At 43.9% G+C, this 18446-nt stretch overlaps 1 protein-coding gene across 11 annotated transcripts in view; it reads left to right on the forward strand.

Moving 5' to 3' along the window:
* MACF1 (microtubule actin crosslinking factor 1) overlaps window positions 1–18446 on the forward strand; it is a 398178-nt gene that overhangs the window by 132742 nt on the left and 246990 nt on the right. For 9 of the 11 annotated variants that reach the window (XM_060784094.2, XM_060784082.2, XM_060784093.2 and 6 more), the window contains 2 exons: window positions 14673–14734; window positions 15710–15799. In XM_060784094.2, coding sequence (XP_060640077.2) covers window positions 14673–14734; window positions 15710–15799 — 152 coding nt within the window. Of the gene's footprint in view, window positions 1–7613; window positions 8321–14672; window positions 14735–15709; window positions 15800–17146; window positions 17239–18446 lie in introns of those variants that run through there. The other 2 variants (XM_060784087.2, XM_060784084.2) reach the window with 2 other exon arrangements.

Consider the following 18446-nt stretch of genomic DNA (forward strand, 5'->3'; position numbering starts at 1 on the left):
GCTATCCTCCTCATTGCATTGACCTCTTTTGCTGCTGCATCACACTGTTGGCTCATGTGCCGCTTATGGTCTCCTTCAACTCCTTTCCCATGGACTGTTTCCAATCCAGGCATCACTATATCAGTGCATTTCATTTTTTCATGCCTAATTTAAATGAATCAGACCAGTACGTAAGCGCAGGAATAATGGAGACCCTCTACATTTTCAGGTTCAGTTGTTTGTGGATTTGATGACAGTTGACTTTAACCTCTGGTCCAACTAAACTCCTGGATCCCTTTCAATATGCATTGCTTCCAAGATATCTCTTCTCAAAGTATCTCCTCTGGATTGTTGTTTCTGAATGTCTTTCTTGGAACAGCTTGTGTTAAAAGCAAATAATCAAACAGTCCTTTAAAAGCAGCATATCATGAGGACTCACGGGATATGTAACATATCCGTAGGGTGGTCCTTTTGCACTGGAGTGGTGTGCGAAAAGGCACGATTGTTGCTGTTTTGATACTATAATAATGTCTGGCATTTATATCCCATTTTCTGAGTTTGTCTTCCTTCGTGTACCAATGAAAACATCTTTTCGAAATGGGGCAAAAGGAGCCCTCGGTGTCAGGCTGGGTCTCGACTGCAGCCACGGAGAACAACGGCGCCCTGTCTGCGCTCCCTTCCTTTGCCAAGGGTTTCCAGTGGCGCCGCTGCCCCAAAGGAAACCATGAAGGAAGGGACAAAAGTGGCAATGTTTCCCTCATTCTGGCTCTGGGAGATTGGCAAGAAGAGCCTTAACGGATCTGGCGTCTCTGCGTCCAGAAGGCAAGGGGTGCCTCCACATCGAAGAATGAATGCGGTTTGACACCACTTTTAATTGTCATGGCACAATGCGATGGAATCTTGGGAGTTGCAGTTTGCAGGAAGGATCAGGACCTTGTAAAACCGCAACTCCCAAGATTCCAAAGCATTGAGCCACGGCAATTAAAGTGGCGCCAAACAGCACTAATTTGCAGGGTAGGTGCACCAAAAGGATGTGCCAAACTGTGCCACTGATGTGGGGTTGTCTTTTTGAGCTGAAATAATAAAAACAGGGAGGATCTTGCAGAATTTTGATAGCAAAATGCTTGCAGTAAATTGATGGTGTCATAGAATTTAAGAAATACAGAAGATAAACCTTACATTCATGAAAAACATGCATATGTAGATGCACTGAAACCACTATACCAGTCCAATCCTACTTAAAGGTAAAGGTAATGATTCCCCCTTGACATTTAGTCTAGTCTTGTCCGACTGTGGGGGTGGTGCTCATCTCCATTTCTAAGCTGAAGAGCTGGCTGTGTCCGTAGACACCTCCAAGGTCATGTGGCCAGCATGACTGCATGGAGTGCCATTACCTTTCCACCAAAGCAATACCTACTGATCTACTCACATTTGCATATTTTCGAACTGCTAGGTTGGCAGAAGCTGGGGCTAACAGCAGGAGCTCACCCCGCTCCTTGGATTCGAACCGCCGGCTTTGGTCCACAAGTTCAGCAACTTACCGGTTTAGCCCGCTGCACCATCAGGGACCCCGTATGTTAAATCTTTGTATTTAGTAACCCTTAAATGCAGGGGCTCCTCCAATCCTACTTAGGATGTAGTATTAATGCAGTTTGATGCTACTTGAACTGCTGTGGTTCAATGCCAGGGAATCCTGGGAGCTGTAGTTTGCATTCCACAACAGAGAAGACTTGTGAAGCTGCAAATCCCAGGTTGGCTAACATGTATCCACCTATCCTTGTTTTGTTCATCTGCATTAATCTTCCAGAGCAGATGCATGGCCCAATATTTTGTGTCAATTAGTTGTAGTAGTAGTAGTAGTAATAATAATAATAATAATAATAATAATAATAATAATAATGTATTTATTACCTGTCTCTCCTTGTGATGTCAATAATATTCCATGGTAGATGCATGGACCCATCCTTCGTGGCAAGTTGTAGTGGTGGTAATAATAATAATAATAATAATAATAATAATAATAATAATAATAAATTATTGTTATTGTTATTGTTATTATTGTGATTTTGTGATATGAATTCCAGCATATATATCTTGTTTGCTGTGTCATACTGTGTTTTTGTGTCAGTATAATATATTTATTATCTGCTTCTCCTTGTGATGTTAATCTGTATTAATCTTACATAGTAGATGCATCCGCTTGTCCTTCTTTCATGGCAATGTGTTGATTTATGAACTTGACAGGCCCATCCCAAGGCGAAGCGGCCACTGAACCCCCCCCCCCCCCTCACTTCCAAGCCAGTGGGCATTCCAACAGGTTTGGGAATGGAAATCTAAGAGCGTGACGTTTCTTTCGTCCCTTGAAAGCGGAGGGAGGGAGAGGCGGCTGGCCTGAAGTCAGCTCATTTCATCACTTTTGCCGGACGGAGGGACGGATGCCAGGGAGAGATGCTTGAGTCACTCTCCCTCTTCTAGAAGTCTGGCGCCTCCATTTCGGAGACAGTTCAGGAGTCCCCTTTTGCCCCCTGAGACGGGCGAGAGAAGGAGCCTTTCAGGGACAGCGAATCATTTATTCTCTGCGCATCTCTTCTTGGCTCTGGCTTCTCTGGACCCGGGATGTTGTGATGCCAACGCTTTCTGCTCCAAGAGCGCGGATTCCAGGAGATCCGTGGAGCTGGGCCCATGCCCCTCCTGTATGGCATTTCCTTGCCCCACGCCGCGCTGCTCTTTGGCCATGTTTTTGGAGTGGCCGGCTTCTGGTTCTGGGCGCTCCGGAAGAACCCGCGAGGTACCCTTTCTCTCTTTCTTTTGGTGGCAAAGGGCTTTTCCATCTTTCCCTTCCTCCTGACCTTGTTTGGAGCCAAAGCAGTGTCTGGTTTGATAAGTGGAGGCTGGGGACAGACGGGGAGGTGCTGCGGCACACTCAAAACACACAGAGAGCACTTTTGCTAATGCATTGCAACCAGCCTTTGGTTATAAATGGAGATAGAGTGGAGCGGGTGGCCAGTTTTAAGTTCCTGGGTGCTAATGTTAAGGAGGACCCGACCTGGGGCAGTGTTCACACTGCTGCTGCATTGATTAAGAGGGCCCAGCAGAAATTGTATTATCTGAGACTTTTAAGGAACCAACAGTTGAATGAAAAACCGCTGTGCTATAGAGAGTGTTCTAAATTATTGCATCTGCGTATGGTTTGCTAATAGCACAAAGGCAGGTAGGATGATGCTCCAGAGGATGACCACTACTGCCCAGAGAATTATTAACTGCCCTCTCTCCTCTTTGGAAGAACCTTATGATTCCTGCTGCCTTTAGAAAGCTCTGAATAGTCTTTAGGATCCATCTAACCTGGACATTCTTTGTTTGAATTGTTACCTTATGGCAGACGGCATAGGATGATAAAAACAAGCACAAATAGGCTGAGAGATTGCTTTTATCCTAGAGCTGTGACTATACTGAACTCTGCAGTTTCACACTGATGTGGCATTAGGCCAGTGTTTTTCAACCTGGGAGTTGGGACGCCTGAGGGGATTGCGAGGGGGGTGTCAGAGGGGTCGCCAAAGACCATCAGAAAACACAGTATTTTCTGTTGGTCATGGGGGTTCTGTGTGGGAAGTTTGCCGAAATTCTATCATTGATGGGGTTCAGGAAGCTCTTTGATTGTAGGTGAACTATACATCACAACAACCACAACTTCCAAATGTCAAGGTCTATTTCGCCAAACTCCACCGGTATTCACATTTGGGAATATTGAGTATTCATGCCAAGTTTGGTCCATTATTGTTTGAGTCCATAGTGCTCTCTGATTGTAGGTGAACTACAACTCCAAAACTACAACACCAAATCTTTCCAGTATTTTCTGTTGGTTGTGGGAATTCTGTGTTCCAAGTTTGGTTCAATTCTGTCATTGGTGGAGTTCAGAATTCTCTTTGGTTGTAGGTGAACTATAAATCCCAGTAACTACAACTCCCAAAGGACAAAATCAACCCCGCCCCCAACCCCACCAGTATTCAAATTTGGGCATATCGGTATTTGTGCCAAATTTGGTCGACTGAATGAAAATACATCTTTCAGATCAGATATTTACATTATGATTCATAACTGTAGCAAAATTACAGTTGTGAAGTAGCAACAGAAATAATGTTATGGTTGGGGTCACCATGACATGAGGAACTGTATTAAGGGGTTGTGGCATTAGGAAGGTTGAGAAACACTGCATTAGGCATGTGTGTATTGGGGATGTCATTTAATTTCATTGCAAAATATACAATAACAATAAAGTTATTCTATTCTATTCAAAGGGGAGGGAGGAGATACGTTCCTGGAAGTTGTCGTTCTTGGAAGGGAAATCAAAGAGACCTCATTGTGTTTCTGACAACTATGTCCAAAACTGGGGTTTATCAGCCTAGGGCTTTTGCTTATTAGTTGACAGGAATCTTTAGGAATTTTACACTTGTGTGTATTAACCATTAGTGTTGGGAGGCCTGATATTCATCCACGCTGCAAAACGGAGGCAGTTGGACTCCACTTTAACTGGTGTGCCTGAATGCTATGGAATACTGAGAGTTTGGGGAAAAGGGCAAGGTGTCAAAGCAATATTTTGCACTACAATGGCAATGTACTCTGCTTAGCTGAGTCTCGGTTTTGAAGGAGCATCCTTGGGTGCATTTTGGCCCCACTTTTATTGCTATGTCTCTGTGCTGTGTCTCTGTGCTATGGAATCTTGGGAGTTTTGGGAATTGGGCAAGGTGTAAAAGCAGTCTTTTGCGCCAGAATTGCAATGTGCCTTGCTCAGGGTTTTCAAGAAGCGTTTCACAGTTCTTGGGAGCGTCTACACAGTGGAATGGATGCAGTTTGACTCCAGCTTAATTGCCATTTCTGAATGATATGGAATCCTGGGAGTTTTGGGGAAAGGACAAGATGTCAAAGGCATATTTTGCAGTACATTGGCAGTGTGCTATGCTGAGCCGAGTCTGGGTTTTGAAGGAGCATTTCACAGTTCTTGGGTGCATCTACACTACAGTTTGACCCCACTTTAACTGCCATGCCTTCTCTGCCAAAGAGCACTGGTGCCTGCCCAAACTCCACATCCATAGTCTTGAGCCACGGCAGTTAAAGTGGGGTAAAACTGCATTCATTCTACTGTTTAGATGCACCCCTGGTGGCCATAATGCTCCACACATTCGTTTGGGGTACAGATTGGGAACACTGAGCTGTTTTCTGGGTTTACACAGAATTGGAAAAGTGCAGCAAGAAAGCAGATGATATCAGCAATGAGATAATGTGATTGAGATTGAAGGGATGTTTCAAACACTGGAGGAGGAAAAGGAGTTATGTCGAGGGCTAAAAGCCTTAGTCTTCAAATGGATCCTCAATGTTTAGCAGTAGTATAGCTACTCTAAAGGGGGAGCAACTAGAGCTCTTGCTTTCATTATTTGGCTTGCCATGTTTCTGGGTACCTCTGGGTTGCCACCTTACTTTCTAGTTCAAGGGTGGGCTTCCTACCAGGCACTAATGATCACTTTTCATGAAGTTACTTTATAGAGTAATATGAAAATGGGCTCAGGCTAATTGAAGCAAACTCTTTACTTGATGTTATCAGATTTATTTAGAAATTCCCTCAGTTACTATTAGCTCATACTTGATTCATCTTGCATTTGAATGAACCTGAAATGCACTGAAATAATAATAATAATAATAATAATAATAATAATAATAATAATAATAATAAGTGGTGATCCGCACACTAGGTGCAGTGCCTAAAGACCTTGATGTGCACTTAAACCCAATCGGTGCTGACAAAATTACCATCTGCCAGTTGCAGAAGGCCACCTTACTGGGATCTGCACGCATTATTTGCCGATACATCACACAGTCCTAGACACTTGGGAAGTGTCCGACGTGTGATCCAATTCAACAGCCAGCAGAGTGTCTACTGTGCACTCATCTTGTTGTGTTTCAAATAATAATATTTATTTACTACACACCTCTTTCTATGCATCGAGGACCTCACCAAAACATGTATTTAGTAGCCATGATGCTTCATAAAAGCGAATGAAGCCAGAAGCATAACACTGTGTAACACAATTTGTGTTCCTGGGTCATAATTGGTTCTATCGTGAGTATTAAAGTGCAAAAACTTTGTCTTTGTGGGACATCCTGCAGCGTATTTTGCTATAGTTTTCCAATGGTTATCTCAACCAATTCAACCTACTTTGTGGCAGCCACAAAAGCGAAGTTTCTGGAATAGAACAATTACTTTCAAAGTAAGTACAGGAAATAACACTTTCAAACCAGGACCAGAAAATTCACATTTTGTTACATAGTATATACTTTTTACATATGCATGCTTTTGAGTTCTCCAAAACACTCTCTTGCTTTTTTCTTGATGAAGAATTCTGGACAGCTTAAAAACTTGCACACTTTTTGAAGTTTTTGTTGGGTCCAGTGTAGGGAATGTTGACCTGTGTGGTTTTGTGCAAGAGGGGATTTGGGAGGTTTAAATCTCAGTCTCTGCACTCTGCTCTTGCCCTTTTACCGTCTCGCTCTCACTCCGTAGTTTGGGTCTTCTCTGCAGAGCTGCTCCCTCCTAATCCTCCCTCGGTCCGGACTCTCAGGCCAGGCCAGGTCACTGATATAATAGCCGCTTTGCTGTTTCTGTCCCCGACCTTGTCTTGGCCAGGAATGCCAGGCGGTTGATTGGTTATGTTGTGGGCTGGCGAGGAGGGATGCGGGGGAATGGGTGGGCTTTGCTGGGCGGCCCAATGATGGCGGCGTCAGCGGGGCAGAAGACGCTTGGGTGCAACAGGTTGCTTATCAGCAGAAGGACTCTGCGAAATAGATTAACCAGTTGGAGATAAGCCGGCAAGGCCACTGTTGCCGAGAAGGAGCCGGGGACGTATTATTAGCTCAAGGGAGTTGGTGGCAAAGCGTGGGAAGGGGGGAAGGGGTGGTAATCGCATTAGAGCCACCGGGAGGGAGACAGTGCAAATTCTCCTTCTCTAGAGCTATCAAAGTTGGTCCTGAATGGCAATGGAGAAAACCGGGACCTGAAGTTTCCTGCTAGACTTGGTCCTTAGTGTCACAAGGTGGAGAGCACCTGACCTAGCTGATAAAAGGAATCTAGAAAAAGTTATATTTAGGAGGAGGAGAAACGGAAGAGAGGAACGATACAGCCATCCAGTTATCTCTGTGCTTGCATTCCATTCTGTCGCCTCTCCAAAGCAGCATCGAAGCAGCCAGGATTCAGTTGTGCCATTGATTTGAGATATATCAACACTGGTGAAGATGCTTCTAGCCTGGCACGAAAGCAAAGTGGAAAGAACGCTCCATTGTTCTTCAAAGGGATTGTGTCAGATGGTAGCGTGACTCGCACTGGAAGCCAGGGCTGGAGAAGGAGGATCGGGCTGAAGAAGGAGGATCAGGGAGGAGGTTGTCCCAGTGTCCCATTTTCAGGAAAGATTCACCTGGCATTTCTTGACTTCCACATACAGCTTTTTCCTGGATACTGGAAAGATACTGCTTCTAGGGTACTGGAAGATACTGCTTCTAGCTCTTCCTGGATACTTGGAAGCACTTTGGACAGCTTAGAGGAAAAGGAAACCACAGAAAGCTGGGAGAAGTTGTCTTGTTTTCCTTCTCAGTTTTCCTTCTTGGCTCTCTTTAGTAGTTGTGAGCTGTCCCAGTGCGTCCTAGATTTGGTTGCTCAACTTGGAAGACTGGAAACGCCTCTCTCTTGGTCATTGTTGTCTTGCTGCTGTTGAACCATCTCTTTAAAATAAATACTTTTATGTTCAACTTAATGCTCCTTCCTGGAGCACCCAGGTGACCAACCTTAGGAAGAGTGATTTGAAATATTGCAGCGACTCATTCAAAACATTTCAACAACCCAAAAAGGCCTATCTGAAAATTTTTCGACAACCACACTCTCAAATACTGGAATTGGGCAACAACACAGTCCTTCTCCAATCCTTCCTTCACTTGTGGATCAGAGGACCTTTGCTTTCCACCAACCTTGAAGGCAGGAATCTTCTTCTGGGAAGTTTCCACAGCTTGCAGGGACTTATTTTCTTTTGAGCGATGTTCTGAAAGGAGGAGCAAGATCTCGAAAGGAGGAAGTTGTGGGAGGAAGCCGGCCTCCGCATGGGGCTGGGAGACCACGTTGACGCTTGTACTCCACGGGAGGAGAAAAAGAAGCCGGAAGGTGGAAGCAGAGCACCGCCGACTTCGCCACCTCACCCAGCCTTAGCAGTGTTGGGGCTCCCAGACTCCCAGGAGGCCATGTGGCACCTCTTCAGAGCTGAGAGGGACCTCAATGCCCACCTAGTCTGCCAGATGTGCTGCATCGGTTAGTATGGTCCCAACATCTGCCTCCTTGGTGACATCATGGAGGAGGGAAGGGAGGGAATCCTCATTGGATCTTGGTATAGTTCATCATTTCTCAACCTGGGGGTCAGAACCCCTGGGAGGTTGCAAGGGGGTGTCAGAGGGGTCGCCAAAGACCATCTGAAAACACAGTATTTTCTGTTGGCCATGGAGGTTCTGTGTGGGAAGTTTGGCCCAATTCTATCATTGGTGGGGTTCAGAATGTTCTTTGATTGTAAGTGCACTATGCATCCTGGCAACTACAACTCCCAAATGACAATTTCAATTCCCATCCCCATCAGTATATTGGGTATTTGTGCCAAATTTGGTCCAGTGAATGAAAATACATCCTGCATATCAGATATTTATATTACGATTCATAACAGTAGCAAAGTAATAGTTATGAAGTAGCAATGAAAATAATTTGATGGTTGGTGGTCACCACAATATGTGGAACTGCATTAAGGAGCCGTGGCATTAGGAAACTCGAGAACCACTGGTATAGTTTCTCTGGAGCAAGGGATGCTGAGATCAACTTTCTTGGAAGTGCAATACAACTGGACATTATGCTTCTTCTTTGGATGCACATCTGCTGTCCTGTTAATGCAGTTTGGCACCACTTTAACTGCAATGGCTTAATATTATTATTATTATTATTATTATATTTATTTATACCCCACTTTTTCTCTTCACAAGGAGACTTAAAGCAGCTTACATTACAAGCATTCCAATACAATTTAAAATCTACACATATACAGACATTAAAACAGAATTAAATATCATTGGTATTAAATATCATTGGTTCTGGTCCGGCTTACCTATCTGAATGTATTTCTCCTTATGAACCATCTAGGACTTTAAGATCATCTGGGGAGAAGGAAGAAAAGAGAGAAAGGGAAGGAAAAGGGGGAAAGAAAGAGGTAGAGAAGGAAGGAAGGAGAGAAGGAAAGATGAAAAAGGAAGGAAGGAAAGAGGGAGTGAAGGAAGGAGGGAAAGAAGGAGAGAAAGAGGGGGGAAGGTTAACCACAGCAAAGCTTGGTGGGTACAGCTAGTATTTCTATAAAATACATATTAAATACACAGTACAGAGATTAAAACATAGGACACAAGTTTAAAATTCATGCTTAAGATAAGCTGGAAGGGTTCTCAATTGAGGTATTTTGTCACTTGAGTGATCTTAACACAACACTTTGGAGAATGTTCTGAGAAGTGGATTGTTCTTATCTTCATAAAGATGTCAGCAATTGGTATGTTGTCCTTAGAAAATTGTTGGATGACCACTGGCGCTGGGGGTCCTTGCTTCTCTCTTGTGTTTAAACTTTCAGGACACTTAAGAAATCAATACCCTTCAGTCAAAGGACAGATTGAGGTTTCATCCAAGCAGAGAGATCAGATGGCACAGAAGCCCTTTACATCCATAGCATCAGCTACACTGTACAATGAATGCAGTTTGGCACAACTTTTTACCTGTCACGGCTCTTAGAATCCTGGGAGTTAGAGTTTTATAAGGTCTTTGGCCTTCTCTGCCAAAGGAGAGATTATGTGGGTTAAAGACACCTTCTTGTGTCACGCAATCTGCTTTCGAGGGCTGGTCTTTCCTTATTCTCCAGGGAATTAGTGATGGAGGAGAAAAGAGGTATGGAAGATGGCGGGAGCAGTGGGCTTCTGGATGAGCTCTTGGAAAAGGCAATAGCCGGCTTTGATTCAAAGGAGGGTTTATCGTAGAGCTGGATGGATTCAGACAAATCCTTCATTTTAAGCAGAAGCTGGATGGGCATCTGTTAGGAGGGCTTGAGTGGTGTCTTCCTGTCTGGCAGGAGGGACTTAGACTGGGTTACTCTTGGAGCTCTCTCCCAAATCTAGTGATATATAGACTGCTTGGGAGTCCAGTGGTGTGTGTTTTCCTCCTGAGGTTTTTAGGCAGAAGCTGGATGGCCTTCTGTCGGGAGGGCTTCCATTGTGTCTTCCTGTCTGGCAGAAAGGTTTGGACTGGATGGCCTTTGGAGGGGGGTGCTCTTCCAGCTCTAGGACTGTATGATAAAAGAGATTGATCAAGTAAAGTAACAGTCTGGATGGCCATCTGTGGGGAGAGTTTGGATAGTGTCTTCCTGCCTGGCAGGAGGAACATGTAATGGATGGCTTTTGGGGGTCTCTTCCAACTCTAGGGTTGTATGATAGATATATCATGGAATATGGTGTGTCTCCTATGTAGTCTATCAAGGCTGCATGAGCATTGTCAGGAGGGATTGAATGATATATTCCTGCCTGGCAGGAGGGACTTGGGCTGGATGGCCTTTGGAGGTCCCTTTAACTCTAGGGTTCTATGAGTCTACAAACTCAACTTCCACTTCCTTTTATTTTTCCCTCTCTGTTGAAAAACTATTATGAGCAGAGAATAACAAAGCTTATTTCACAATGCTTTTGGAGTTGGAGCAGTGTTAAGCAAATATTAATGGCAGTAAATATGGCAAGTGGGATAAAGTACCTGATGTCAAGACGAAGGGGTCCAAAATGGGTACTGCTGGACTAGGAAGGATGCTTCCTCTTAGGCTTCTAGCCCGTAGTGCCATCCATCCTGCCCTATCTTTGGGCATCACATTGTGCAATTTCAGGTCATTATTGTGGGTTCTTTTGGGAACTCCCAAATGACAAAATCCATTTTTTGAGTGATGGTCACACCTTGGGGTAGTAGGTGTATTGTGTCCAAATTTGGTGGCAATTCGTCCAGTAGTTTTTGAGTTATATTAATCTCACAAATGAACATTACATTTCTATTTCTATAGAAGGGTATTCTAGAGGCTACATTAGTTTGCTTTTGCCTGGGAAGGGCAAGATTGTGCCCACTCCTCTCCTTACACCTGAGTTGATTCAATGCAAACAACTTTTGCACCTTGAACTCAGTTTGTAGCAATGGAAGTCAGCTGAGGACAAAAGGAGAAGGAGAGGGAAACTGGGGCATTTGAAATACAGCTGGAAAACTGGCCAGAAGAGGATGAACTGCGACAGTTGGAGGGTATGATTGTCTCAGTTGGTTTCCTGTGAGAATCCAGAGGATGGCATCTAGCTATGGGAGCATTGATGGCGCTTATCTGGCATTGATAAGGCCTGCGCATTGCGATCCGGTGACCAGCAGCAAAGACAGATATGAACATTCCCACTGCTTGCATGGGCTCCACTGAGTAAAGATAAATGTCTGGGATTTCCTTCCTTGCTTCAAGGTCTTCTCAAAGATTTTCTGCATTTAAAGCACCTATGTATTTTTGAAATAATAATAATAATTTGACATTTGAGTCGACTTTTTATTTACTATTTATTTATTTATTTATTTATTTACAGTATTTCTATTCCACCCTTCTCACCCTGCAGGGGACACAGGGAAGATTACAATGCATGTATACAAGACAAACATTAAATGCCATAGACATACAACATATGTAGACAGACACAGAGGCGATTTAACGTTCCAGCTTTCCGGCTTCATGAGGGTATGCTTGATTCTGGCCACAGGGGGAGCTGTTGCTTCACGACCCACTTGTGACACGGAGTCCTTTACTTCCTCATTCTTATGCATGCTGCTGGAAGGTTTTTATGGTGTCTCAAATTAGTTAAATTAGCCTCCCCCGCATAAAGCGGTACCTAAATTTCCTACTTGACAGATGCATAGGTCAACAGGAAGCTAGACTATTAATGGTTGGGATCTCACTCCGACCTGGGCTGGCTTCAAACTCATGTAGTTATTTAATTTAATGCAGCTGGCTACTAACTAGCTGTGCCAAAGCCTGGTCCTTTTTTGTGATATACATAATACCAAAATGACACAACTACATCCTAAAGATGGATTAGTCCTACTGTACATGTGTAATTTTATACTGATGTTACATATATGTGGTGGAGGCTCCTTCTTTGGAGGCTTTTAAACAGAGGCTTGATGGCCATCTGTCAGGGATGCTTTGAATGCAATTTTCCTGCTTCTTGGCAGGGGGTTGGACTGGATGGCCCATGAAATCTCTTCCAACTCTACGATTCTATGATTCTATGTCAAAGGACAATTCCTGTTTGTGTGCCTTGCATTGGAAACCTAACAAATAGAAGTTGTATAACCCAAAATTTTTGTTCTGAGCAATCAATCATTCTGAACAATGGAGCAAGAGCAAGGATTGTGTTTAAAATATTAATATTCATAGTACACAGGGCTATACTTTGTTGTTGACTTAATTTTGGACATATGGCAACACTAAAGGTTTTCCTAGCAGAATTTGTTTGAAGGCGTTTTGCCTTTGTCTTCCTCTGGGGCTGAGAGAGTGTGACTCATCCAAAGCCAACCAGAGAGTTTCCATTGCTTTGGGGGGATTTGAACCCAAGCCTCCAGGTTTGGGGCCTGCCTATCTTCACAATCGCATCTCCTTCTATGAGCTGGCACAAACTCTAAGATCTTCCAGGGAGGCCCTCCTTTTACTCCCACCACCGTCACAAGTATGGTTGGTGGGAACGAGAGAGAGGGCCTTCTCGGAGGTGTCCCCTCGCCTCTGGAATGCCCTTCCAAGGGAAATAAGACAGGCCCCATCCCTCCCCTCCTTTCGTAAGAGCTTGAAGACCTGGTGATTTCAACAAGCTTTTGAGAATGTCCAGTTCTAGCCCAGCCCCTAGCCATTGTTAGATATGGCATTCTTCCTACCTATCTATCCCGGTCACTTCCTCCAATAGGCCCTGGAAATGAGCAGCCACAGACCCATACCTGTTATTGCTGTTACCTGTTATAGCACTGTACTCAATTCCTGGGTCCCTCATACTTTGAGTTTGCACTAGCCTCGGCCCGACCCTTTTAACTGCTTTGAACAGGCAGGATTATTTTTAATAGATATGTGTTATTGTGATAATTTTTATGCTTTCGTTGTTGTTAATTTTACGTTTATGTTGTTTACTCTGTATGCTTTGGGGATGTTACTTGGAAACCGCCTTGAGTCCTCTTGGGGAGATAGAGCAGTATATAAATAAAGTTTTATATTATTATATTAATATCACTAGCTGAACCCAACACGCGTTGCTGTAGCCAGCCTTCCCTCCCTCTTTCTCCCCTTCTTTCCCTCTTTCCTTCACTGCCTCTTTCCTTCCTTCCCTTTTCTTCTTTCTGTCTCTCCTTCCTTCTCTACCTCTTTCCTTTCTTCCTTCGCTTTTTATTTCCATCCTTCTCTCTTTCCTTCTTTCCTTCCCTCCCTTTTTCTCTCCTTCTCTCCCTCCTTCCTTCGTTCCCTGTTTCCTTCCTTCCTTTTTTCCTTCCTTCCTTCCCTCCTTCCTTCCTTCCTTCTCTACCTTTCCTTCCTTTTCCCATTTTTCTTTTCCTTCTGCTTTCTCTCCTTCCTTCCTTCTCTACCTTTCCTTCCTTTTCCCATTTTTCTTTTCCTTCTGCTTTCTCTCCTTTCTTCCTTCTCTACCTCTTTCCTTCCTTCCTTCGCTCTTTGCTTCCATGCTTCCTTCTCTCTCTCTCTCTCTCTCTCTCTCTCTCTCTTTCTTTCTTTCTTTCTTTCTTTCTCCCCTTCCTTCTCTTTTTTCTGTATTGTCATTTAGCTTTTCATCATTTAGCTTTTTGGGGTTTTTAAGTCCTTTCCAGTGTTTCTTTTTGGGGGGGGGGGGTTGGGTTATGAGTGATGGTCACTCGTTGGTCTGTTAGGGGTATAGTGTCCAAATTTTGTGTCAATTTGTCCAGTAGTTTTTGAGTAATGTTAATACCACAAAATGACATTACATTTTTATTTATATAGATAATCCAATGTTTAACACAACACTGTGCGACTCTTATTTCATATATCTTTTTGATGTGGCCAGAGGGAATAAAGCTGTCTGTGGGGCATTTTTGCTCAATACTTCACCAGGGTAAAAACCTTGCATTGGAGAACGCCCTTCATCCTCCTGAAATATCTCTGAGTTGCCTCTGCCCTTGAGCTGAGCCCCAGATCCTAAAATAGAAGGTAAATCCCCCAAAGCCAATGAGCCAAAATGCAGTGGAAGAATAAGCCGCTAACTGCAGGCATTGTTTTGGGGCAATTCATAAAAGGAGAGGAATACCATGGTTTTGTGCACCTGATCAAACTATAGAGCCAAAGATCACTGAGTATCTGCATCATCAGTGTGTTTGCCCATTTGTGTGACTGTCTTTCTTTACTGCTCTCCCAGTCTTACTCTACCTGCCCTTCCACACTACACTGTTATTGCTCTATGATCCTGTGGATCTTGCAAGTAAAATCTAAAAAGAACTGTTGGACATGTCTTTATGATGTTTTCAATAACCATAGAACTAATGAATCTTCTCTTTCTTTCTCTATTTGCTTTTTCAACAGATGAACGGGATCGGGTGCAAAAGAAAACCTTCACCAAATGGGTGAACAAGCACCTCATCAAAGTAAGTGGCACATACTATGAAGGCTCACCTAGAGCTGCTTGGCTTGACAGTTTAAAAAAGCATCCTGTTTTGGACTGGATATCCTTAGGTTATCTTTGGCAAATGTGTATTTGGAAGAAAATGGGCAATGTCAGGGGGTCGTTGGCCACTTTTGTAACATGGGACCCTCTGATAGTTGCCAAAACTGTCCCGAAATGAGGATCAGAAGTGGCCTGAAAGTCTACTTTGGCTCATACTTTTTTAAAAAATATGAACAAATAGGAAACATTTGGCAATAATTGCCATATTTACTCGAATCTAATGCTCACCTTTTTGGGCTAAATGATCTGGACAAAATTGGGGTGTGCATTAAAAGAAAAAAAGGGGAGGAAGGAAGGAAAAAGGGAGGGAAGGAAGGAGAGAGAGAAAGAGGGAGGAAAGGTTGGCCACAGCAATGCGTGGCGGGTACAGTTAGTAGAATCATAAACCATAGCGTTGGAAGAGACCTCGTGGGCAATCCAGTCCAACCGCATTCTGCCAAGAAGCAGGAAAATCGCATTCAAAGCTACCCCAACAGATAGACATCCAACCTCTGTTTAAAACCAGCTTAATAACTTTTTTTGACATTTTTATGATAGAACCAATTAGGGTATGACATTTATAGTCCAGGAACAAAAATCATGTTACATAGTGTAATAACAGATGCATTGAGAAGCCCCCAACCCAAAAAAGCAAGTATTCTTTCAGTCCTTATGGTAGCAGAAGAGTTTTTCACATGGGACATTTCTCAATGCGATGCATCAGTTTGTACACAAAACGGTCTGTGGGCCGTTGACTGCTGGTCTGTCCAAGTCTGTGGAAGAAGGAAGCCATTGTAGCCCACGGGGGGCAAACATGGCCCATTGGGAATGAGACCCTGTGGATCCCCCACACCAGATAACAACATAAGCACTTCCTGAAAACATCTTTCAATATTCCCTTTCTGTTTCCTTATAGGTGCGCAAGCACATCAACGACCTCTACGAAGACCTTCGGGATGGGCACAACCTCATCTCTCTGCTGGAAGTCCTTTCGGGGGTCCAGCTGGTGAGTTTCCAAGTGTTTTTCCTCATCTTGAAATCCAGAACTGGGGGGTACTCCATGGGTTGACTTAGTTGTAGGCAGAACGACAAGGAAGTCATTTGGAGACATTCAGAAATGTTCAGTTTGGCTTTTCTAGCTTTGGGTTGATGGCACCTTGCAGAGCGGCTCCTTCAGCATCTTAATGAGCTGCTCTCCTTCAATTCAAAGACGAAGGTGTTGATATCAAGGGAAGGGGTGGTTTCCTCCCAGCATGACTCATCTGCTTAGACTTAGGAAAAAAATACCTATGTATCCATATCGCTTGCTGAAGGTGGAATTTTCCCCTGAGCGGCTTGACTGGTCAGCCATGGACGCTATGTTTGGATACCGCTTGACAGTTGTAACTGTCTAATGGAAAGGAGGACCTTCCAGGGTTTCCAAAGGAAAATGAACTCCGGAAAGGACGAAAATAGACATCTTTGGAGTTGCCCTTCTGCTGAGTCACATCCTTGGCCCGCTTAGGCAAATATTATCAATTTTAGTGGGAAACAGTGGCTCTCTAGGTTTTCTTTCCAGCCTGATTGTTTCCCATTTCAAACTGGGGATCTTTGCTGAAGTGTTAACTAGGTATGAGACCCCTTTTTCATTTCCTAAATGAAACGAGATTTATTCAAGCCATTGCATTGGGGATAGATGCTTGTTGTTGCAGTTTATGGACTGCATAGTTTCATGTTGGGATGAGTCATGTGCAAAAGTGTCCACGGATCCATAGATATGTGTCAGGCAGCCATATCCTTGCCATTGCAGCCGATCCAACCTGGTGTTTGGAAGGATGGAAGCCCATTTATAAGGGATCTAGTGTCGCCGGAGTGGTCTGTTTCAGTAATTGGCTCATTGAGTGCAACACTTTGACTACCAGCTTTTCCCCAAGGATCTCTCCTGCAGAGTCCATTGCTTGATGCTTTTCTTTTTGTAAAGTTGGTGATGTCCAGGATTGAACCTGGGACCCTTCTGCCTGCAAAGCATGTTCTTCATCCCTTTGCTGTGAGCCCAGTTTGTGGTCCCAAAGCCCTTTCTTTGGTACCATAACAACCAGAGAAAGCCCTCTGAGGTCCTGGGCTTATGTTCAGAAGGGAAGGTTTGCCATTGCATCCATTCTAACATCCATGGGCCATCGACGAAAGTTCGCAGTGATCCAGAATGCTCCTTTTTGGGCTCATAACAGAGAAAAGCATGCATTTCCTTGTGTGCATTTGTAATATAACTCAAGTGTATCCCATGCTTCTTTGGAGCCACATTCTTCCCCCTTTGAGCTTGGGGTGTCTATGTGCCGTTTTCTCCCATTTGGCGTATTGTGGGCCTTAGCCGAAGGAGTCCCCGGGGCAGAAGAGCCTCCGGACGGTGAAGGTGCCGCCTTGGTGTCGTCCGGGCCCCGAAGAGCCCAAGGAGGAAGAGGAAGAGGAGCAGAAGGAAGAGGAGGAGGATGGTGCCGCAGTAGGTCCAAGCCCAACTGGGAGCTGTCCGGCCACCAAACACGTTCGGATAATCCAGGCGTTCCTGACACAGGGGCAGGGGCCTAGAAGGGATGGTGTCGCTGGAAGGGGAGAGAATGATGCCAAGCCCTGGTTTATTCACTTAATTAAAGGGAGCCCCCGGTGGCGCAGTGGGTTAAACCCCTGTGCCGGCAGGACTGAAGACCAACAGGTCACAAGTTCGAATCCGGGGAGAGGCAGATGAGCTCCCTCTATCAGCTCCAGCTCCTCATACAGGGACATGAGAGAAGCCTCCCAAAAGGATGATAAAACATCAAATCATCCAGGCGTCCCCTGGGCAACGTCCTTGCAGACGGCCAATTCTCTCACACCAGAAGTGACTTGCAGTTTCTCAAGTCACTCCTGACACAACAAAAAAAAAATTAATTAAAGTAAATAAATCAGAGTTTATTCGCAAGTAATTTGATATCTGCAAAAAAAAAGCAAAACCCAAAACATGAGATGGTTTGTATTATTCTAAGCACTCCCGTGTTCACTGAGGTTAGGGGGACAGGACTTCCACAAAACTGGGGAAACTGATACACACACGCACATATAGCATTTTGCAGTATATTGAATTGAATTTTATTATTATGGTCACAGACCAGGAGTGTAAACCTTTAAACCTTAACAACTTAAAAAAAGCATTAACATTACGACCAGAAATGCACAACATTAAAAGCAGAAAGTCCATAATATGGAGTTGATTTATACTTTATTACTCCCATTTTGCAATATATATTGCTACACACACATACACATACATATTGGATTTTGCTTAAATAGAGGGGAAATCTCAAGTGTTTTGGAAACTGCACTAAACTGAGCTTGATGAGAAAAGTGAGATCTAAGGGCCTAAAATTTAGGATGTCTCATCATAGGTTTGTTCTGCAGGAACTAGAGATTCCTAGAGTGGTGTTCTCTCCGTTTGTTTGTTTGTTTGTTTGTTTGTTCATCTATGCATTCATTAAATGAGGTGTTTCCTCCTTTTATTTATATTAATTGATTAATGAATTAATTGAAGGAGGTATTTTCTCCTTTTAATTTATTTATTATATGAATTAATTTCAGGAGGTATTCTCTCCTTTTAGGAGCCCCCGGTGGCGCAGTGTGTTAAAGCACTGAGCTGCTGAACTTGT

This window comes from Anolis sagrei, chromosome X, assembly GCF_037176765.1.
Source record: "Anolis sagrei isolate rAnoSag1 chromosome X, rAnoSag1.mat, whole genome shotgun sequence".
Lineage (NCBI taxonomy): Eukaryota > Metazoa > Chordata > Lepidosauria > Squamata > Dactyloidae > Anolis > Anolis sagrei.